Source organism: Solanum stenotomum, chromosome 8 (genome assembly GCF_019186545.1).
Source record: "Solanum stenotomum isolate F172 chromosome 8, ASM1918654v1, whole genome shotgun sequence".
Classification (NCBI taxonomy): Eukaryota; Viridiplantae; Streptophyta; class Magnoliopsida; order Solanales; family Solanaceae; genus Solanum; species Solanum stenotomum.
The window spans coordinates 59,033,283-59,056,063 of NC_064289.1; the positions used below are offsets into that span (position 1 = coordinate 59,033,283).

The window sequence follows — 22,781 nt, forward strand, 5'->3', positions numbered from 1 at the left end:
CAAGTCACTCAACATTTGCATGTCATTGTTCTCAGACAAACATTTGGCCTGCAAACTTTCTTTTTTTGTGATTAACTTATCTCTTTTGTCATTTCTTTCTAACCATGACATTATGCCTTTTAAAAGTTTCTCATTGTCTCAAGCATAGAGTCCAAATGCATAAATCCTTAATATGATCTTTGCTATCTCAGTAAAAGTTGCTCTAAGAGATACAAACAATACAATTCTGTTAAGAGGACTATCTTTCATCTGGACTTTCTGCTTGTCTCAGCCATGGAAACAAAATCACCGCAGTTTCAATCTTTTAACCTTTCACCATGACCAAGTTATTTTGTTACGCGAGGACAGGAACTTCACTTTCATCCTTGTTGAGGTCATACTGAGTGTATTCCCTTGATATAAGTAAAACACAGGTTATTGAAAGCCAAACATCACCAAGACTAAAAATTTGATCAAGTCTCCACTTTAACTGGTCCTGGAATTGGGATCATGGATCAAATCCCAATCCCCACCATTGATTTCAGTGTTTTCCAGGGTGGTCACAATCATGTTCAAGAGTGTGGGAGAAATGAATTGATCAACAATGGCGCCGTAGATCCTTGGTTTGAATTGGACAGTGAGGATCTTGATTCTCTTTACACTGTATTTGACCTTAAATATCAAGATAATACATCTGACAAACAAGTTCAGTCATTGGAAGATCAGCAACAAAGCATTTCAGATCACTGGACACAAAGTGATGATTCTTCCAACATGGACTTGCCCCTGCAGCCTATCCAAATTCAAACGACCCCAGAAGCATCTAATGGGATTCAGCCTCAGGAGCCAAGGCTTGACAATTTCCATGGAGAGAAAACAAATTCCATTTCTTTAGCATCTTTGGAGCTCTTGAACAATTGTGGGAGATTGTTCAAGAAACCAAGTGAGGAAAACTTGAGCAATGTATTACTCAGCAACGAGGCTCGTGTAAGTAACATCTCTAAGTTGTCAACAGAAGAAATCTTACGAGTTGCTGGAGAAAGATATATCCAGTACTCCACCCAAAGGGTAGATGGTCTTTCTATGTTTATACATCCGTATGCTTCATCACTTTCGGGCCTTTCCATAGAGCAAACAAAGGACATGGAACTTGTTCACCTCCTTCTAGCTGCTGCAGAAGAAGTGGATCAGCAGCAATTTCATTTGGCTAGCCAATCTATTGCACACTGCCTGTGGAAGGCATCTGCTACAGGTAACATTGAATTGTGTTTCATGTCGTCTAAAAGCTTAAGCTATTAGAGAGAGTACACATTTACTAACTTGTTTATATCTTGAATAGGTAATCCAATCCAGAGACTTTGTTTCTATTTTGGTGAAGCTTTACAAGAAAGGATTGATCGAGAAATAGGAAGGTCCCCATGTTTTGAAAGAAAGTTTAGGTTTTTAAGCACTCTGGCATTAGGTAATACACCTGAATCCTTAACATGCCATACAGAAATTCCCTTCAGTCAAGTAATGCAATTCGCGGGAAATCAGGCAATAGTTGAAAATGTCAAAGGTGCAACCAAGATCCATTTGGTTGACTTCAATATCAGAAGTGGAATTCAGTGTACAGGCTTGATGCAAGCTCTTTCAGAACGACGTGACTGTCCAATTGAGCTTCTGAAGATAACAGCCATTGGACACCAAGAAAAAGAGAAAATCAAAGAAACAGGCAAGAGATTACAAAGTTTTGCCAAATCCTTGAATCTTCCCTTTTCATTTGATATGGTCTTTATGTCTGACATGAAAGATCTCAAGGAAGAATCAGTCAATGTTAAAGCAGATGAAACTGTAGCTGTCTATTGTTACACAGTACTAAGAACAATGATCTGCCGGCAAGATTATTTGGACAACACGATGCGAGTAATCAGAGGATTAAGACCATCTGTGGTTGTTGTCTGTGAAGTTGAAGCAAACCATAATTCACCTTCATTTTTGAACCGTTTCGTGGAGGCACTTTTCTTTTATAGTGTGCTTTTTGATTGCTTAGAAGACTGCATGGATAGAGACAATTTGGTCAGAAAGAGGATTGAAGTATTTCACATTGGTGAAGGAATCCGGAATATGGTTGCAGCTGAGGGTGCAGAAAGGTTCACTCGGAATGTTAAGCTTGATGTATGGAGAGCATACTTCGCAAGGTTTGGAATGGTGGAAATGGAGCTCAGCGAGTCATCTCGATATCAAGCAAATCTGATTCTCAAGCAATTTTCCCATGGCAGTTCCTGCATTGTTCAAAATGATGGGAAGGCCCTCCTAGTTGGATGGAAGGGAACACCCATTGAATCTGTTTCTATTTGGAAGTTTTTGTAAAGACATTGAAAAGGGGACCTTTAAGGACAATTACATGTCAAGGGCATTAGTAGGATACTTAACTTGCTCTATTCTTTTGTATACCCTTAGAGTTGTTGTAGCTAGGGAATAGGTGCAAGCAAACACACAATGAGGATAAAACAAGAGAAAATGCTTGAGATGGTTGGGTTATGTCTAGCATTGGCCTCCGTGTCAATTATGGCGAGTAAAGGTGAATGGGACAAGATAGACCTAAAATCACATGGAAGGAAGTTGCCTCGAAAGACCTACAATCTCTTGGAATTCATGTAGGCCTACCGAGAAATAGGGCACAATGGAAGAAAAAGATAAATATAAGTGATACCAACTAGTTGGCAATATGTTTTAGCCATATTAGTACATTTACTAAAGGTCCTATGTATTCAAAGAAATATTTTATATCTGCTGAAGATTTATATGCCAGAAACATTGCAGAGAACTTTTTTTTTTTTTCATTTTATTGCATACAATATTGCTCTGCGATGAGATTAAATGGAGCAACATAGTAAGTGAGGATTTATATAACCGATCCCAAACAATCCCAACTTGCTTGCGATTGGGACGTTGTTGTTGTGGTGTTATTATATCTGGCATCATCTTGGGTATCTACATGATTTTTCAAAAAACTATGCTTTTACGATGTAACCTAAATCTATCATGGATAGAAGGCTATATCTCTAGGATGCTTTGTGCACCAGGCTGCCTTTTTTATCCCTTGTCCTTCCGCATCAGGCTGCCTCTTTTAGGAGGCAACTTTCTCTTAACAAAAGCTCTTAGATTAGTTCAACCAACGGACTAAATGAGGCACGAATTAAATGAGAATAAACTAAGAAATGCAGAAAACACCAATTTGGTGCTGGTCCTGTTTCCCGTAAAAGAACCACGTCAAGGAAAATGTGATTTATGATTAATGAATCAGTCAGTTTACAATCTTAGATTAAGCAAAGCTAACACCAGGAGCTTTAAATGCATTTTGTTCATCCATCACTCTCCTCACACCCTCAGAATCCACATACCTGCCCATACCTGCAAGGATATTAGAAAGAAGCACATAATCGCCACCATATTTTTTTTCCATCTCCATGATCTTCTGCATAACTCTTTCTCCCATATCTGCATTATCATGAAAACTACAAGCACCTAATAGTGTTCTCCAAATCACAACATTTGACATTGTATTAGGTATCTCCAATGCTATCTTTTCTGCTTCTTCTAACCTACCTTCCCTCCCTAACATGTCAATCAAGCATCCATAATGCTTAATGTCTGGTTGAATCCCAAACTCATCAACCATCTTTCTGAGAAACTCGAGTCCCTCATCCACCAAACCTCCATGACTGCAAGCATTGAGCATACTCAAAAAAGTTATGCGATTTGGTTCAATACCTGCATCCACCATCATCTTATAACTATCGGACGCTTCGTTTGCCATCCCATGCATTGCATATCCTGATATTATTGACGTCCATGACACCAAATTCTTTCTTTCATCTGATATATCCTCAAAAGCTCTCACAGCATCGTCTATACTTCCACATTTAGCATAAGCATCCACAAGCGAATTCATAACACGAATATCAAACACATAAATACCACTTTTCTCCCCGTAAGCATGAATCATTCCACAACACTCTAGACACCGAACATTCCAAATAGCAGGGAAAATTGCCAAAAGAGTCACTTCACTAGGTTTAATCCCCTCAACCACAACCATTTCCCGAAACAATGACAACGCCTCATTAAACCGGCCCATCCTTGTATACCCATCGATAAGACCCGTCCATGAAATAACATTCTTCTCCGGCATTACATCAAACACCGCCCGAGCAACCTTAACATCACCCCATTTAATACAACCACTGATCAAAGCATTCCAAGTCACAGAATTTCTCACAGGCATTTCATCAAACACCTTCTTGGCTTCACCAACCAACCCACATTCCCCATACATATTAACCAATGCAGTTTGCACATACACATGAGATTCAAATCCATCCTTCAAACTCAAACAATGAATCTGCTTCCCAATACAAAACTTTCCTAAATTAGCTGACCCTTTAATCAAGAATGAATATGTAAAACTATCAAAAAAGATAATGGGGTGATACTGTAACCGCAATTGTTTGAACAGAAAACAAGATTCTTGTGGGAAAATACCAAGAGAGTAATGTCGAATTAAAGAGTTCCAGAGAGTTAATAAAATGGGTATTGAAGAAGTTGAGTTGAAGGTGTTTTCTGCTGTGGTGAATATTAACTGAGTATGAATTTGCTGAATTGCTTTGCGATAGTTTTGGTGCTTTTTAACAAGACTAAGAAGATGATGAACATCTCTGCCCATTAAAAGCAGCAAAGTTTCATTCTTTGAAACATTAATGGACTCAATTTGAGAGCGGAGAAAAGCTCTCAACTTTGTTGGAAAATACCCATTTCAGAATTCGAGCTTCACTGTCTATGGCGAAACGCAATTCAAGAAAATACTAGCAAGCAAATGGCTGTGCAAGCTTGTAAATGGAATAATAAACTTCATCTTAACACTATGTTTAAATAGTTGTATTTTTTTTTCCCATTTACTTCGGATCAGTTTTTTTTTCACTCGATTCATTTCACAAATATCTATCACCTCTCATCATCAATAACAACACGTATTACATAATCTTGTTTATCAAGGGTGAGACCTTTGTTGGAACTTCAACCTGATAGCTCATGACTCAGAAGCACAAAGTGTATTATATGTAATTTTATTAATTAATATAATGTTTGAATATTATATGTTTTTTTTTAAAAATGTAAAATTGATATAAAAAAATATGAATTTACTATAAAAAGATAATAAACGAAAATATACTATTATTAGATACAATAGTCAAAGATAAAATAATTAAAAGATAACATGGCTTACACCAAATCAATCCTAAACGAGACTTTTTTTGTATCGATAGAAAGATAGCGATACAATTCTCAATTAAGGGAGTAGTTAAGTTTAGTATATCCCTCGATATTTTTAACATATGACGGTAGCTCAAAGTGGATAGGAGTGGGTCAAATCCGTATTGTCACAACCAACAATCGTGTCTAAATCTAATTTATTTACTTGACAATTTATTTGGTGACTTCACGGGGATCTAATGTAACTTTTTAATAAAATTTAAATATAACAATAAATATATTTTTAACACAAAATATCTTTGGATGTCATCTTCATGACGTGGATGTTAACCATTGGCCAACAAAATGATAAGAAATGTGTGTTCATTACTCATTTCATCTTTGATAATATATACCAATCTCCTATCCAAAAATGATAATTTCATTCCCAACACAATAAGAAAAAACATCTTCTTCACCTTAACACAGAGCAAAAAAAAATGGCGTCCATAGCTGGTGTTAGTATCACAACGCCAAGAATTTCAGCCAAATCATCCGATTCCCCCAAAATTCAACCGTTGAAATTCCCAACCCTAAACAGTCCATGGAAGAAATCAGGTCAATTCGGTTACGGGAGGATGTATGTAGTAGTACCCAGAGTAGTTCCGGATAAGAAGCTATCTGATTTAGTTGCGGAAAGTGTAAAAGAAGCTGAAGAAGCTTGTGCGGAGGATCCGGTGAGCGGTGAGTGTAAGGCGGCGTGGGATGTGGTGGAAGAGACGAGTGCGGCGGCGAGCCATGCGAGGGATAGGAAGAAGGAATCAGATGTGCTGGAGAATTATTGTAAGGATAATCCAGAAACGGATGAATGCCGCACTTATGATAATTGATTATGATTATGATTATGATGATAGTAGCTACTCATGTGTTGTGTTTTTTTTTTTTTTCTGTTTTCAAATGGTAATTTGATACTCACTCCTCTGTTTTATCTCCATGATGAATATTGCAAAAGTTAATCTTATCTTATGTATGGTGTTTAATTATACCTACTCGAACGAATTTTAATTTATGTGATATAGTTTGAATATACATGAAATTGAAAATAGTTTTTCCACCTTTAAAAGTTTAGGATGAAGTTGTGTATGCACAGCACTACTCTAGCATATTGGATTATATATTTATAAAAATTCATTCATAATTATATCAATTTGATTCAACCACCGATCTAATTTTACGGAGTATATGCTATCTCCCACAAACACAGATGCCAAATACCTGTCCACGAAGACGGCAGATGGGAAGACATATCACTAGTTCAACTCTTACAAATCGAAAAAAGAGTTCCTTGTGGAAACTCTTTGCCCTATAAGAGCATTGACATCCAATAATCAAAATAGTGAACACATGAAAAGCATGGAAAAAATAGGATAAACAAATCCACAATAACACAGAATACACACAGCAATTTCATAGATATAAGAATGGCCATCTCATTCATAGTACTCCATATAACATCCAACAGACTAATAAAATCGACAAAATACTAAAAATAACAAACTAGATAGTCAGATACCAATAATAGCCAAAACCAACCATGACTAGTCAGAAACAAAAGCTACAATGCTAATATCAAACTAGATATTTAATACGCTTTTCTCTATTCCATTCTCGTAAATCATCAGACCAGCAGCTCAAAACTGGAACATATCAGAAGCAGTGATAGGTTGAATTGGGCAAGGCAGTTGCCATGGCTCCAGCAAAGTGTCCGGAATTTCAGGAATGTCCACAGGAAATCCAGTAGTATCAGCCCAAAATTGGGTGAGTGAGTTCAGTGAATTCAACCGTTCAGTCAATTCTGCCAGCTGAGCCCTCAGCACATTGTTCTCTGCATCAATGGCACGATAGTTCCTTTCAACAGAATCAATCTTATTGTGGCAGATACTGTTCTGGTTCTGCAGCTGTGTTGTTTCGCTACATAACTCCTCCAAACGCTGCTGCTTCTTCATCCGTGACCTCTTGGCAGACTCACGGTTGGATTCCATTCTCTTCCTTTTCCTTTCGTCAAACTTTGCATACCTCTGGTCTGCATCTGAACCAGAACTCACCAATTGTGGAGTCGAAGCCATGTCTCTCAGGCAGATTGGATGAATGATAAAAAAATGGAATAATAGGTAACTATGTATAATTTGTTCAAGCACCAAACTTTTGATAGTGTGGCTATGGAATTTCTAAATCAAATTGGAAAAAGACAATGATGAGGGCTAGTTCATGAAAACACGTAGAACCAGTAAAGAAAAACTACTGAGAAAGAATGCAGAATCCGAACTCGACGCACGCGAGTAGAGAATGACATGAAGAAATTTTGAAACTAAGAATCAAACATTGGAACTTTGTAAGAAACCCCAATCAATCTTCCAGAAACCAAAAATTTCTTTTGTAGAATATCCAAATCCAGACAGCAAGTGAAAGTATTCACAAAAAAGATCTGCAATCAAACACAACAGACTATATTAGAAAACTTTTCAGAAACACAATCAAAAGGCAAAAACAAAATTCAACCACAAAAAGAACATAACAACAACAACATATGTTCTGCTACCTCAACAAAATTCTAATCTTTTAAAGATTTCTCAACTTAATTCTTCAAATACAACAAATATAACAACAACATCAACAACATACAAATGGGATCTAGGGAGGGTAGTGTGTACTGTGTACACAGACCATACACAAAATCCTTCAAATCTTTCAACAAAATTAAAAACTAGTCTTCAAATCCTTTTGGATTTTTGAAAGATTTGGAAATGTGAGTTTGAAGATCTTCGATAAAGAGTTCTTTTTTTTTTTTGCTGAAAGAACTAAACCAAATTACTGTTTTTGCAAACCCTAAAACAAATGTCACTAAATTAAGGGTCACCAAATCAATTGATATCAGATGATTAACCTGCACAATAAAGTTGGTTGTTTTGATTCTAATCTCATAAAAAGGGGTAAAATTACTAAAGTTCAGATCTTTTTTATTTACTCAATTAAAAAAGTTCAAATCTTTTTAGGCATGAGATCCATCTACTCTTTACCATCAACACAAATTGGAAAATCATCAAACAAAACAAACAGAAGAACTTTCTAATCCCTATATAAAGGGGTAAAAGTACTAAAGTTCAAATCTTTTTTCTCTTTCTCAGATAAAAAAGTTCAAAACTTTATAGGCATAAGATCCATCTACTCTTTACCATCAACACAAATTCGAAAATCATCAAACAAAACAAACAGAAGAGCTTTCTAATACCTATATAAAGGGGTAAACGTACTTAACTTCAAATCTTTTGTCTTTTCTCAGTTTAAAAAAGTTCAAATCTTTATAGGCATAAGATCCAATTTCTCTTTACCATCAACACAAATTGAACAATCATCAAACAAAACAAACAAAAGAACTAAAAAAACGCATAAAGAACAAACAAAAAAGCTAAATCAAAACACACAAAATAAAGAAAGCAAAAAAGGAAAAAGGGTAAAGGAGAATGAAAGCTTACCTTTGCAAAGAGGGAAGTTGTAGAACCAAAAGGTTGAAAGAATGTTACAAAGGAGGAGAGAATGGGGTTTATATAGGGGAGGAGAAGAAGCTTTTTGAGTTTTTTTTATTATTATTTTAAGGAAAGTTGTGTCATAGGTGTAACATGGTTGGCTGTAGGATGACAGCTAATAAACCTACTAGTATTAGGTAAGTTTCTTCTATCTTTCCTTATATATTTTCTCTTAATTTCAAAATATTTTTTTATTTAATAGTACATGATCCCATGTTTTTATTATGCCTTCAAAAATATTGTTATTATTCAAGTCTCCAGTATCTTAACAGAAAACAATCTATTTAAATTTATGTGTCTTAATTTGATCTTGTAAAAAACAAAAAACAAAATTAATTTTTTAAAATTTTATTATTTTAAATATGTTACATAATGTTATTACAATAAAAGCTACTATATTAATTGAAAAAAAGATTCAGGTGATGCATATCCATTATCCTTTAAAATTGAATTATGCATTATATGCTTTTCATCACAACATGTAACATAAATTTCATCTGTGTAACATTTTTAGTCCATCTCAAGTTTTTTTTTTAAATATCCCCTTGTTTAATATCCTTTTCATAGATTATCTTATATTTATTTAACTATCATTTAAAAAATATTGCACGTCTTTAAAAAGATTTCACAACTAAATAATCGATGAAGTAATTTTTTATCGTTGTGTCACATTTTATAAATTTTTAAAAATAATTTTATTTTTTTTTAAAGAAAAATCAAAATAAATATTCTTAATTTGCTAGATAGTAAAGGTAAACTGTCTTTTTTTAAAAAAAATCGTAAAGTTAAGAAGTATATTTGATCGTGAGATAATAAAAAAATTGAGGAGTAATTGAATAGAACTTCAAACTTAAGGGACTATTATGAAGTTTCAACAAATTATGTGGAGTCATCTTCTCCAAGTCAAATTTTTTTCACTGCCATAGCTAAACGACCGATAGATCTCAAATTCTTCAGTTCTGCCATTGAAGTATTTGTGGAGCTTAAGTAACTGATACTGAATTCGTGAAAACCAAAAAAAAATGGGTGTAGATGATGAAGTACCGATTGACGATAAAGCGAAGAGAATGAGAGATCTATTATCGAGCTTTTACTCTCCGGATCCTAATTCTACTTCAGTTCCGCCTAATACTTCTTCCAGATTCGCAACTTTGGATACCATTAACACTACTGCCTTTGATGCCGATCAGTACATGAATTTACTTGTATGTTCTCTCATTTACTTGCTTGCTTCTTCATTTTGCTGTGGATTAAATTTAAATTTTTTTTGGGTTGAATTAGTTTTAGTTTGATTTATAACTTCTTTTTAACAATTTAAGCTCTTATTTGATCGATTTTGAAGTTGAAACTTGAAAATTTGAGTTTTCGAAGTTGTGATTGGACATCCATTTTACTTGGAAAGAACTTGCTGATTTTTTTTTTTGAAGATAGATATTCAGGATTTGATCCAAAATCTTTGACCAAACAGATATTCAAAATCTGATCCAAAATCTATGGCTAAATGCTAGCTTAGAATATGGCTATCCTGGAAAAAGAACAATTTTTTATTTTAATTAATAAAACAATAATTTTATTGAATTCTGTAGTTCCAAGGAAGTATGTCTGTGTACACTACAAAATTAAAAGATTTTAGGACTTGTTTAGACGAAAAATGTCATAGAAAGATGTTGTTTCGATTTGATGGTGTTCGCACTTAAATAATGGTAGAAGGAGGAGTAAGAAAATGGTATTAAGAGGATATGTGAGTTTAGAAAGGGTCAGGCGTTTGATCATCTATCTTACTTTGTGAAGTAATGCTTTTGTAAGGATGGAGGAGTAAGTAGATGATAATGTGGTTTTGGACATGGAACATAACTCTTTGATTGTTTAATGAACAATGGAGTAACATAATGAACCATATTTATCTTTTCCGTCCAAGCTTTACCTGTTGGTCTTCAGGAAATTCCATGTTCAACTAAGCAAGTTACATAACGGGATTATTGCTTATGCAAATTTCTGTTGCATCAAAGTCTCAAAGATATCAGCTTTTTCTTTGTTCTTCTTCAAAAACCAGAAATTGCATCCCCCATCTACAAGCTTGCAATAATGGCTTAATTTCTTAGCTTCCCAACTTATGGAGGTGAAGAAAAGATTCTTCTTTGGTAATACACCTGTTAGAGTTATTAGCTTCAAGGCCTAGGAGGTTCTTGCAGCTTCTTCATCTATGTGCACATCTAATATCATTCTCCACTAAAGTAACTGGAGCCTATCCTTACCCCTTAACTGCAGTGGATGACGGAATGTATAGTACTGTGAGTACGAGACTGATCCACTAGCAGGAAATGAGAGAAGTCATAGTACTTAACTACGCCAAATTCGGCCAAGCTCATTTATGCGAGCTAAACAAAGAAAGGCTTCAGTAGTTACTCTTTGGTCTTACCCCAACCTAACACAGGCAAATCCTTGTACCATTTACATGTTTTAGGTACCATTGAAAAAGAAAGAATGCTAAAAATGTGAATGTGGTTGCTCCTTCAGTTTAATTTACAAATTCCTACCAAGTTAATCTTGACATCCCTGTTTTCCTTTTTCCCAATCTATTTAAATTGACGCTTATAGCATCATCAATAAACATGGCAAGGCAATACGTAAAAACTAGGATAAATCTGGATTACTCACTCTTCTTTGTTTGGATCGACGTCTTTGGAAAGAGAAAATAAACTGTTTTGAACATATACAGACAAAGCTCTATAACATATTTTTTGGCTGATATAGTGAAATGTTGTTATTGAGAACATATAATATAACATAAGATTAAAAATCGGTTCCAAAAACTAACTTGGCTGCTATAGTGAAATGTTGTTGTGGAGGATGACCAGTATATAGAGAGGCCTGACTGTAGTAATTAATTCTTACAGCCTTACGAGAAAATGTTTGGATATTCTTTTTTTTTCCTTTTCTTCAGAGCAGGCAGCACTATGTTTCTAGTTTTTAAGATCTACTTAACTTTTTGAGCTATTTGGAGCAGAAACTGTAATTTATTTTCTTGGTAAATAGAAACTGTAAAGCTTTTGATTAGAACAGTCACCTATTGTGCATTTGTATGAATAAAATTATTACCTTTTAAAAGAAAGAGAAATTGTCAACAATCATGAAGATATACTACAACTTAGGGTTCTTTTACCACCAAATAGCAATACCTGAGATACTACATTGGTAGTTGGGATTTTGGATGTAAATACATAGTAACTACGGTATAAATAGTGAACTCCACCCTGTTTAATGGGGTAATGGCTCCTATTGATATGCGGCACACAATTTCTGATGACATGTCTATTTTGTAACTTCACCAGAAGCCTAAAAAAATTCAAGAAGAGGCATGAAATTCCCATAGCAGTTTAATCCTTGCAACTGGAAGAAAAGAAAAGGAAAATGAATTGTCATACTTTCAGTCAGCAGTCTATTGCAATAGAATCAATCAGTATTCCTAGTAGAATATGCTTCCCCATTTACCTCAGCCTACCCAAGTCGGAGGAGCAAACTTTGACACAGTGGCCGTGTTGGTTTGGCTTTGACTAAGGCGTCTTCCGTAAAACTTTTGTATTGCGAACTTTTGTACTTATCAGAGAGGTCTTTACTTAATCCGTTGCTTGCAAAAGGAGTAAGCTGATCTTTAATCATGCCATCTTTTCTAGTCGTGGAAAAAATAAATATGACTTTTGATTTCATTTGTCTGGGACGAATGTCATATATTTCATCAAACATACAGGTGCAGAAGTCCAATTTGGAAGGTATGCTTCAGAGGCATGTTGAAATGGCTGCTGAAATAAAGAATCTTGATACTGACCTGCAAATGCTGGTATATGAAAATTACAACAAGTTCGTAAGTGCCACAGACACAATTAAAAGGTAAACCATGTTCTAGAAAGTTGTTCCGAACCCATTCCATCCCTTGAGAGACAAACATTAGGGGGTATAGTTGCAACTTAACTCTACGTAGGTTGAGTTTGTTAGTACTTATAGCATGTTTCATGGGTCCTCAATTTCTGCTGTTCAATTAGGGGGATCAGGCAACTGTTGGAGCTTTCTTAAACTTATTATGCTAGGCTTCAGCTTATATGTTGAATCAGGACTAACTGGGTTTTATCTTGTCATGTTCTCATTTGGCATTAATAAAGAACTCACCTATATGATTACCTTTCCAGGATGAAAAACAATATTGTTGGCATGGAGACAAATATGGAGCAGCTTCTTGAAAAGGTTTTTGTTTTTTTCTTTTTTCCCTTTTTACTTGTTTAAGGAATTTTTGAACTTTTTTTGGGTTATAATCATGACCTAAGCAGCAAAACACTGAAAGATGTGTATCAAGAATTAGATTTTCTTCAATTATTTGCAGATAATCTGTTACCATTCTTAAAATAATTATTTGCAGATAATGTCCGTGCAATCTAAAAGTGATGGGGTCAATACTTCTCTTTTTGAGAAGAGGGAACACATAGAGAAATTGCATCGGACCCGTAATCTTCTACGCAAAGTTCAGGTACTAAAGTCAGGTGTTAAGCTCTTGCAATGTTTTACGCAATTGTGAAATGTGTCTTTTCTTATTGAGTATTGAAGTTACCAACTGTGGGTTCTTATAACAACCTTTACAACTAAGTTGGTGTTTGCTGTTAGTGATGAGGATAGAGGAATAAGCATTTCCTTTATACGCCCGATATTTTGAGGTGGTTGACTTTTGACTGTTTATGATTTAACCCAGGGAAATACTTATAAAAAAAATAATTAAGCAAGGGAAATTAAAATGCTCATTCAGCAATGAAATAGATTGATCCAGATGTTAATTGAAGAAGGGCATCATCTGTTACTTCCAGTACAAGCTACCTGAACTCATTATTCATGGGGTATATGTAGAGCAATTTACTTACCAAGTGAAAATTGTTTTTAGGAAGAAGAAGGAATTATACAACAACAACATACCCAGTGAAATCCCACAAGTGGGGTCTGGGGAGGAAGGAATTATCCATTCCATAGTTTAGCCACTGGATCTTTGGAGCTCTTAATAGTTCACATGATTAAATGGTCAAAAAAGGATTGGTGAAGTTGTAAATAAATGCTAATGTCAATTGAAAAAAATAAAATGTATTTTTACCTTCGCAGTCTTATAGACTTGTTGTTCAGGTTCATCATGTAACTTTATTTTCCGAAATAGATAAAATGCAACTTTATGTTGTATGTTGCTATCAATTGTATAAGAGTTGGTTTCTGGTTATGTGTGAGTTACATGGATTTCATTTTCTGTGGAAAAGAGCAGTTCATATATGATCTACCCGCTAGGTTAGCAAAGTGTATCAAATCAGATGCCTATGCTGATGCTGTGAAATACTACACTGGAGCCATGCCCATTTTCAAGGTTTGTGCATAGTGATCTTTGTTCCACTGTTTTTCCTGTTTGTATGATGTAAATGCACATCAAAGTCTCATCTTTAATGTCAGCACTTTTTCATCACCAGGCATATGGAGACTCTTCATTCCAGGATTGCAAAAGAGCCTCAGAGGAAGCAATTGCTGTTATTACAACACACTTGCAGGTTTCTCCTTTTTTCTAGTTAGCAATTACTTTGTCAAGAGAGGCCATAGTTGGTTGGGTACTTAAACTGAATTAGATATTTTGTTAAGATGGAGGGAAAGGGAGGAGAGAAAACGAAGAATAAAGAAAGACTTTTGAAACTTGTGGTCTTCAACAAGCCATAGATAGACATTTGTGCAACTATAAATCATCTAATTAAGGGTAAATGAGAGGTTTAAAGTTAAATTGTTTTTTAAAATAGAAAGGTGCCATTCTTTTTGCGACAAACTAAAAAGGAAAGTGTGTCACATAAAAATGGGATAGACGGGGGCGGTGGTTGTTGATTTTGTGTTTGAGTTGTCCAGCGCTACTTCTCCTTTCCTTTCATCTCCATTCTAAACAAACAGAGCAAAGTTTCATTATCCCTATGAACCATTTAGATCTCTGCCATGCTGGGGAGTGTTTTGATCTGCCCTCTCTCTAAGGGCTAATTTTGAAGGAGTAGGGAAAAAGATGAATCTGAATACAAATTTTGCAGAGCACTGGTTCAAGCCATTTTGGGTTTCTATCAAGAACTTGGCAAAAATGATCAGAGTTGAGCTTTCATATTACTTTTTCTTTGGTTACAGGGAAAAGTATTTTCAGATTCTGAATCAATACAAGCCAGGGCTGAAGCTGTTATGCTCCTTAAGCAGTTAAATTTTCCGGTTTGTATCACACCTTTTTTTCTGCTTCTATATATGAGCATTTCTATCACTTGTTTTGCATGGTTCAATTTATCCTTGAATGTTAGAACGGAGTTTTAATTTCATAAGAATTTTAGTCTGCTTTAGTTCAAATAAATGTGTAGTAAAGAAATGCACTCTGCACTCCCATTTGACATATCACTGTCCCTCTCTCAGCAAGAAGCTTAGCTTCTAGTTGTTTTCTCAGCTCTCCATTCTGTGAAGAGTGAAGATGAGTATGTCGATGGTCTCAATTTTATCCATGCCTTGCTCGGCAGTAGCTAGTGAATTAATTGCACAATGGGTTAACTTGATGAATTACATCATTGATGTAAGAATGGCTAGGAAGGGATGTGGGTAAGCAACGCGTGAAATACATATTAAGATGACTTTCGTATATTTCGGATAGCCATATACTAAGATTCTTTTACTGTTTGTCTTAAAAATATATGCCTTTAATTACTTAAAATATTTTTGGTCTTTTAAAAGGATTATGATAAATTTCCTATTAAAATAGGAAAATAGACATAAGCTATGTTACTAGGACTCTTCAAAAATGTCGCTGCACCCATGTCAGATCCTCCAAAATAAACTACTTTTGGAGGATCCGACATGCACCTGACGACAATTTTGAAGAGTCTGAGGAACATAAGACATAGGTACCTATGTCCCCTGAATTATCATCAAAACCCTACGGTTGCCAGTACCTCTGAATTAGAATCAGCTTCTTCTGTCTAATTGCCTCTTCAATTTTATCCTTTTCTTTTCTCAAGTAGAGAATTGAAAATGTTAAGGATGTGTTTTTACGTAGCGCAATGGTAAATGTGGTCATTTTTGTATGTTTATAGAGCCAAAAGGATATGCTAGATTGTTGGTAACTAAAATTATTTGTATGCTAGTCTCATGGTATGGATTATACATTGCATGCTTGTTAAAATAATTTCCCTCAAGATGAAAAGAAAAATATATGATGTAAAGAGGAAACCCGTGACCTCATAGTCTTTGGATATCAATGTGGGAATAACTGTCTATGTTCGAGTTTAGTTTGTAAATACTAAAAATGACTGAAACAAAAATTCATGTGTTTATTGGTGCAATGAAGATTACTGAAACTTCTATTGTCTTCTTCTTGTATGCTGATCTCTTTTTTTTAAATGGTAGCATCTTGTATTAAAATAAAAAAGGCTGTGAAGCCATAACTATAAAGAGTGTGAGCAAACACTAACATGTTGATCTTTGAATGTATATGTTTTATGCAGGTTGATAATTTGAAGGTGCAACTATTTGAAAAGTTAGAACAGTTCCTTGTGGATCTCCATCTAGAATCTAAGGAACTACCCCCTGCTTCAGCAGATCAAGGAAACCTTCCTGAATCAGCTACTTCTGCTGCTCATGAGGTGCGTTAAAACAAGGTCATTACTCATGCTTTGAAGTTGGAGTCTTAGGCTACAATGTAAATACCAAAGAGAGACGAGAAAGAAGCAAGGGGAAGAAACAAGAAGGAGAAAGAGAGAAAAATATGAGGGAGAGATTGAAGACAGGGAGAGGAGAAAGGGGGAGACGATTGCGAATAGATAGAATGACTAAGACAGAAGAAGAGGGAGAAAGAAGGGAGAATGGACGGAGTCAGGAGTGAAAGAAGTTTTGATATACAATTTGATTTGTCAAATGTTTTTCAAAATAAAGTATGTGAAGATCCTAGTGTAGCATGGGGCTTTTAATTAAGGGAGACTTTTACAACAACAACATACCCTGTGTCATCCCACATGTGGGGTAAGCGAGGCTTTTGGTTATAAAAAATGGGATAAGGATAACTAAAATTAAGGATAGGGATATGAATAATGACAATGATGTTTTTGGTTAGTTACATTACTAACACTATTTCCTTTACTTCTTTTTAAGATGAGTACCCCTCCTAACCTTGCAAAGAGGTGGAAATTATCACTACAAAAAGGGTGTGAATGATACTTGAGAAAAGAAACTAACCATAATTAAACTTCAATTGAATTGCATTATGACATGACTTGCCCATTTATGTGAAAGATAATACCACTTTGCTGAGATATTTGTTATGCAACATTCTAGTTCCCCGCACTTAGCTTAATACAAGATGGTGAAACCAAAAGGACACATATTTGGGATCTTAAGTATGCTTCTGGAGTTCCTTTCTTCTGGATTTGAATTGTATGGTTGTATTATTCATTTTTTCTCCTTCTGAGCACTAATTGTATTTACACTAATGCATTTCCTATTCATGACTTAGGCTTCTATTCGTGAATTTTCCGAGGCTGTCCGTGCTTATCGAGTTATTTTCCATGATTCAGAACAGCAACTTTCCAGACTTGCACAAAACATACCTAAAATGTACGCACTTCTTATTCACCACATCCCTTTCTTTGGTGAAGCTGATTTTGTTCTCTCATTATCATTTGTGCTTAATATTTTTGCATCTGTGATTACTATCAAATTTAGGCACTTTGAAGCCACCCAGCAGCACATCAAGAAACAACTTGCTTCTTCTGATCTTGTTGCCATGTTAAGTAAGTTTAACTAGCATTCACCTCATGGACATTGTAAAATGGGCTTCTATTTTATTTTGCTTATTCAATTTAATTTTGCTTATTCAATTTTAATTTTGCATTTTCAATTGCTTCTCTTCAACTCCTTTATTTGGACTTCGTTTTCTTATTTACCTTACAGCGTTGCTCCCTGCTATAGATGTTTGTTTTGTTTAGTTTCAGTCTTGCTTGTTCATTAAGCTTTCTTCTGCTTTCCAAAATCTCAAGTCCACTGTTTCTATAACCAAGCTTTTCATGGACAACACCGTGTTGGGACACTGTAATGATGACTGATTGTATCTTATGGCACTCATATTTCATCAGGGATTATTTGGACCGATGTGCTTCTCATGGATGGAGTGTTGCCTGAGGCTGGTCTGCGTGATATTACTATGGAGGTTGCATATAAAAGACAACTACCTCTTATTAGTCTGTAATGCTCGATTGTCATTGATGTACTGACTCTGTCGTTACAGGCTGCTCATGTTGCCGTTAAACAATACGTTGCTAGCAGATTTAGCCATCTCCTACTTGATATTTCAGGTTTGTACTGTTAAACCGAATAATAGATAACATGTAAATTAAAAATGAAAAAAAGAAGAAGATACAGTAACAATACAAATAGATATGTAGCAGATTAGTTAAGAGATATAAAGATATCTCTAAGAAGGATGTGCAAACCAACGAACCTGTGATTTTCATCAACTCAAAAATAAAACAAAAACCTATTCTTTCTCAAAAATAAAATAAAAATAAGAATTTACTGATTTCCCGAAATTGAAATGCAGAACCAGCTTTCTGTCCCTTCTTCACAAAGAACCTACTCTACCTGCCTAAAGTTGAATATTATGTATCATGAGTTGATTGGGTAAGATTCTTCAAAGAACAGCTCAAAATGGATTCAACTTATCTTTTGTCTTTTAAAAGGATATAAAACTGAAAAATGTGTACATTTTGCTCTATGTAAGATCGAAAGCTCAATGTATAGTCCATAGTAGACTTTCTTAACCAGAGAATTTTGCTTATTACAAATGAGTAACCTTGAGAAAAATAAACTCTTTATATCAATACAATGACCTTAATATTGAAACCACATATGTTGCATGAGTTCTAATGCATCTTGATTTTGGCTATTCTTTGTTCTTTTGAATTGTCAGGTGCTGTCATCAAAGTAGGTAATCAAATGGAGGGTATTGAAGAAGAAAATTCTTTGCAGGCCACCCTTGAGGCCAGTAAGAAGGCAGTAGTGCAAGGCAGTATGGATGTCTTACAGGTAAAATAAGCTGTGGCGGAATTATTCGAAGTTCTTATTTATCCTTATGTCAAATAATTCTTGTATTTGTTCAGCACTATTAAAGTTATTACTTCACTAGTTATGTATTGTCCCCCTCAAGTTTTCAACTTCATCGGAGGTTGGGACGGGAGTGATTTTTAAAGTTGATGGTATATGTTGATCAATTCTACTTCTGCCCTTACGGTGTTTAGCTTCAATGTTAGAGCCTACTTGGACATCAATTACGAAATCTACATGATATAGAAGTAAAAGATTGAAGAGTTCTTATGAGTATAGGTGGAGAACTTCCAGCAAGTAAAATCCATTTCCATGTGAGATAATTTTCTTGTGAATAGTTCTCTGGAATGCATTAACAATATGAGGGTGCTTTTTACAAATTTGCACTGCTATTAAATTATTGAAATGCTTCTTTACTCTCTGTGGTCTTTGCTCGAGACGTCAATAAAATTGATCTCAAGTAATTGACAGATAGTTTTAACTATTAATTAGGCCAAAACAACTACCTGAATTATAACTCAACTAGACATAAACTAGCTCCCTGTATCAAAGATAAATAAACTTGCTTCCTGTATCACAAGGAACCCTACCTTCTAAAAGAAAAGATAAAGCTATAAAATCACGATTACAGGCACTTAATTCCTAGTGAATTCTGTTCTGAGTTGCACCTTTGCTTTGATTTCTTGTATGACAGGATTTCCGTCAACTTCTTGATGAAAACTTGGAACTGCTTTCTAAGTTGAGAGACTTAGTCATTGACTGGGTACAAGAAGGATTTCAGAACTTCTTCAGGAAACTTAATGATCATTTTCTCTTACTTTCTGGAAAGAAATATCCAGCCGGTCAAGATCTAAGCTTTCATGAGGGAATACAGAGAGACAAAATACTTCCTGGGCTTGTTCTTGTGCTGGCTCAACTCTCTGTTTTTGTTGAGCAAAATGCAGTTCCCAGAATTACCGAGGTTAGGGGTGGTCTAATAGTTATAGCCAGTATAATTATATGTTCCGCCCCATTTAATTGACACTTCTTAACTTTTCAAATATTTCAGGAAATTGCCTCGTCTTTCTCTGGTGGTGGGTCTCGGGGCTATGAAAATGGTCCAGCTTTTGTTCCTGCAGAAATTTGTCGCACCTTCAGAGCAGCTGGTGAAAACTTCTTGCAGCATGTATGTTATTAATATTCTGAGCATCTTCTTTCTCTTACAGATGCCCAACACCATTATTGTTTGATGACAAGGGAAACCCGCAGCCGTTACCCTTTGGGTGCGCACAGGGTAAAACCCCCGCTCCTATGCAATAGCTCGCAAATCACATAGGAGAGGTAACCCGCACTAGGCAAGCCCGGTGCGACGAGCTCGACCCAGAAGCAAACCCCTTGCTTTCACTGGCAAGGGGTTTTGAACTTGAGACCTCCAACATGGAAGTCCCAAGCCCAAACCATTGGGCCACCCTGGAGGGGTCCCAAGCCCAACACCATTATTCTGTTTCAGTGACTGGCTTAACTACAGAATCTGAATTATTTTGCTTAACTACTGAGAGTCTAATGTCTCCACCATGGTTAGTCTTCTATTGCTAACAAGTTTGTATGTAGTTTCTTTAAGAAACATACAGAAATTTAATGGTAGACTTCTAGAACTACAGAAGTTTACTGTGTAAAAATCTTCTATTGGGAGAAAAGTGGTTATGCAGTATGCAAAAGGTATAGGTAACACTTGTATAAGGGGATCCCAGATCATGTAAGCACACGCACTGTCTTAGTGCTTGGTTGTTGTTATTTGTTAAATCCTTACATGTCTAAAAAATAAGCTATATGTTTTTTTTTTTTTTGTGAAATACTTTTTCATCTGGTGAATGAATTATAGCACACTTTGGAAGAAGTAACACCTTTCTACAGTTCAATCTAGTAGAACTGCTGAATGTAATTTTTGTTGGTGGGTAGGCCATAAAGATGTTTTTCTTGTATCTAAATGATTTCATATGTTTTCCCAATGCTTGCTTTTGAAGGTTCTTGATGATGTCCTAGATGGATTGCTCACTTATCTATGTAGCATCTTTCACTGTTTCAATTTTCAAATTATCTTCTTAGCTTGATTATAGTTTTATAAATGAAACATGAAGTTTGTTGATTCTTTTGTTACCTTCATTAGTAGAGTATGAAATCAAAATTCTGATTCTCTTCATCTCCATTTATTCTCAGTATATTAACATGAGAACTCAGAAGATATCAGTTGTCTTGAATAAAAGGTTTACAACACCAAATTGGGTCAAGGTAAGCTGAACATATGGTGAGGTAGGAGTATTTACCCAAGAGGAGCAATGTGATGGTTTGTGCTAACTTGCCTTACCTTTTCCTGTTTGTATAGCATAAAGAGCCCAGAGAAGTTCATATGTTTGTTGATCTGCTTCTTCAAGAGGTAATTTTTGGCTTTATCTTCTTTTCCTGTTATAAGAACGGGAAGTTAACGTGCGGCGTGGGCGAAAACTGTCCCCTCATTGTAATTATGTAATTGGTTATACATGACAAGAATTAACATTTTCTTTTTGATCTTATTGCCAGCTAGGTAGTATCATTAAAGAATTAAAGAGTATATTGCCTGAAGGGATCCAGCGTAAGCATCGCCGTTCTGACAGCAGTGGGAGCACCATTTCCTCCCGTAGTAATCCATTAAGAGATGACAGAATAGTACGGTCAAATACCCAGCAGGCCAGAAGTCAACTTCTTGAGTCCCATTTGGCGAAATTGTTTAAGCAGAAGATGGAAATTTTTACAAAAGTTGAACATACACAGGTTGGGTGCTAGTGTTTGTCACTTGGTAAACCTCATTTGTCTTGAAGAACAATGGATAAGAATGCCCCTTGATTTTGCAGGAATCAGTAATAACTACTATTGTGAAACTTTGCTTGAAGAGTTTACAAGAATTTGTCCGACTTCAAACTTTTAACCGTAGTGGATTTCAACAAATTCAGCTGGACATCCATTTTCTTAAAACTACTCTGAAGGACACTGCCGATGATGAAGCTGCTGTTGATTTTTTGCTTGATGAGGTAAAGAGATAATGCCTACACATCATCTTTACAGCTACTATGTCGAAGGAACCTTTGGCTAGTGTCTCCTCTTCAATGACTTCCTTTTGTGCAGTATGAAAGTTCTCTCTCGAAGGCTGCTGTTTATTTGCTTGCAACTGTACATGTCGATAGAGTTGTTGCTTCAACTGTTCTTTTGTCTGACAAGAACTTATCTTCCTGAACGAACAGGTAATTGTTGCTGCTGCTGAGCGATGTCTTGATCCAATCCCTCTGGAACCTTCTATCCTGGACAGGCTTACCCAAGCAAAGCTGGCAAAGGCTCGGGAGCAGAGTCCTACCTCATAATAATTATGGAGGCATGTGACCATCGAGCTTGCCATGATCTGAAAAGGTTCATGAGATGCTGGCTAGCCATGAAAACCTTTTGTGAGGTGTGTATATAAGCATTATCTGTCTCCGGCTACCATTTCCTAAACGACTTTCAGTTTTCCCAACTCCTGAAGGTATTGTTTTTGCTGGAAACTAAAGGGGAATCGAAAAACTCTTGTATTGAAACTAAACATTTGAGTGTACTAGAATGTCCACAAAGGGCTTAGCATCCTTCTTCCCCTTTTGTGTAACATATATGATGACATTTTCTTATACTTGCGTAAAGAAGACTTGTGATTTTAAACATGCCACGTGAAAAATTGAAATTAAAAAAGAAAATTAACATAAATAAATTGAAATGGGGGAGTGGAATACCCATGAAAGATCCAGACAAACGACGATGGCATAGAGAAACATAATTATAGATGGAATTATTCTATAAATTTACTTTACCCATAAAATATCAATC

The 22,781-nt window shown here is 35.5% G+C and overlaps 5 protein-coding genes across 5 annotated transcripts; 3 read left to right on the forward strand and 2 right to left on the reverse strand.

The window, feature by feature from the left end:
* Positions 1 to 481: 481 nt before the first annotated feature.
* LOC125875003 (DELLA protein RGL1-like) lies at positions 482 to 2,331 on the forward strand. The gene is made up of 2 exons (XM_049556052.1): positions 482 to 1,231; positions 1,319 to 2,331. The coding sequence occupies exons 1-2, from the start codon at positions 490 to 492 to the stop codon at positions 2,329 to 2,331; spliced, it is 1,755 nt and encodes a 584-aa protein (XP_049412009.1). The 5' UTR covers positions 482 to 489.
* Positions 2,332 to 3,183: 852 nt separating this feature from the next.
* On the reverse strand, positions 3,184 to 4,845 carry LOC125875179 (pentatricopeptide repeat-containing protein At1g09220, mitochondrial). Its single transcript, XM_049556274.1, has one exon. It carries the CDS (start codon positions 4,685 to 4,687, stop codon positions 3,287 to 3,289), a length of 1,401 nt encoding a protein of 466 aa, XP_049412231.1. The 5' UTR covers positions 4,688 to 4,845; the 3' UTR covers positions 3,184 to 3,286.
* An 821-nt stretch (positions 4,846 to 5,666) lies between these two features.
* On the forward strand, positions 5,667 to 6,155 carry LOC125874853 (calvin cycle protein CP12-1, chloroplastic-like). The gene has a single exon (XM_049555889.1). It carries the CDS (start codon positions 5,715 to 5,717, stop codon positions 6,102 to 6,104), a length of 390 nt encoding a protein of 129 aa, XP_049411846.1. The 5' UTR covers positions 5,667 to 5,714; the 3' UTR covers positions 6,105 to 6,155.
* A 635-nt stretch (positions 6,156 to 6,790) lies between these two features.
* On the reverse strand, positions 6,791 to 8,877 carry LOC125874684 (bZIP transcription factor 53-like). The gene is made up of 2 exons (XM_049555680.1): positions 8,748 to 8,877; positions 6,791 to 7,699 (listed from the first exon to the last, which is right to left on the reverse strand). Exon 2 carries the CDS (start codon positions 7,338 to 7,340, stop codon positions 6,906 to 6,908), a length of 435 nt encoding a protein of 144 aa, XP_049411637.1. The 5' UTR covers positions 7,341 to 7,699; positions 8,748 to 8,877; the 3' UTR covers positions 6,791 to 6,905.
* Positions 8,878 to 9,627: 750 nt separating this feature from the next.
* Positions 9,628 to 22,508, forward strand: LOC125872614 (vacuolar protein sorting-associated protein 51 homolog). The gene is made up of 20 exons (XM_049553364.1): positions 9,628 to 10,003; positions 12,547 to 12,686; positions 12,983 to 13,037; positions 13,210 to 13,317; positions 14,089 to 14,187; positions 14,288 to 14,365; positions 14,973 to 15,050; positions 16,328 to 16,465; positions 17,332 to 17,432; positions 17,541 to 17,608; positions 17,951 to 18,024; positions 18,103 to 18,169; positions 18,784 to 18,899; positions 19,612 to 19,878; positions 19,966 to 20,082; positions 21,114 to 21,185; positions 21,280 to 21,330; positions 21,474 to 21,704; positions 21,785 to 21,961; positions 22,172 to 22,508. Exons 1-20 carry the CDS (start codon positions 9,821 to 9,823, stop codon positions 22,286 to 22,288), a joined length of 2,337 nt encoding a protein of 778 aa, XP_049409321.1. The 5' UTR covers positions 9,628 to 9,820; the 3' UTR covers positions 22,289 to 22,508.
* The last annotated feature ends 273 nt before the right edge of the window (positions 22,509 to 22,781 follow it).

Bases quoted from the DNA above. Each gene is read 5' to 3' on its own strand.
- LOC125875003 (XM_049556052.1), top strand. From the start codon at position 490: ATGGATCAAATCCCAATCCCCACCATTGATTTCAGTGTTTTCCAGGGT. The intron at 1,232-1,318 runs GTAACATTGAAT...TATCTTGAATAG, and splicing joins GTGGAAGGCATCTGCTACAG to GTAATCCAATCCAGAGACTT.
- LOC125875179 (XM_049556274.1), bottom strand. From the start codon at position 4,687: ATGGGCAGAGATGTTCATCATCTTCTTAGTCTTGTTAAAAAGCACCAA.
- LOC125874853 (XM_049555889.1), top strand. From the start codon at position 5,715: ATGGCGTCCATAGCTGGTGTTAGTATCACAACGCCAAGAATTTCAGCC.
- LOC125874684 (XM_049555680.1), bottom strand. From the start codon at position 7,340: ATGGCTTCGACTCCACAATTGGTGAGTTCTGGTTCAGATGCAGACCAG.
- LOC125872614 (XM_049553364.1), top strand. From the start codon at position 9,821: ATGGGTGTAGATGATGAAGTACCGATTGACGATAAAGCGAAGAGAATG. The intron at 12,687-12,982 runs GTAAACCATGTT...TTACCTTTCCAG, and splicing joins GCCACAGACACAATTAAAAG to GATGAAAAACAATATTGTTG. The intron at 18,170-18,783 runs GTTTGTACTGTT...TTGAATTGTCAG, and splicing joins TCTCCTACTTGATATTTCAG to GTGCTGTCATCAAAGTAGGT.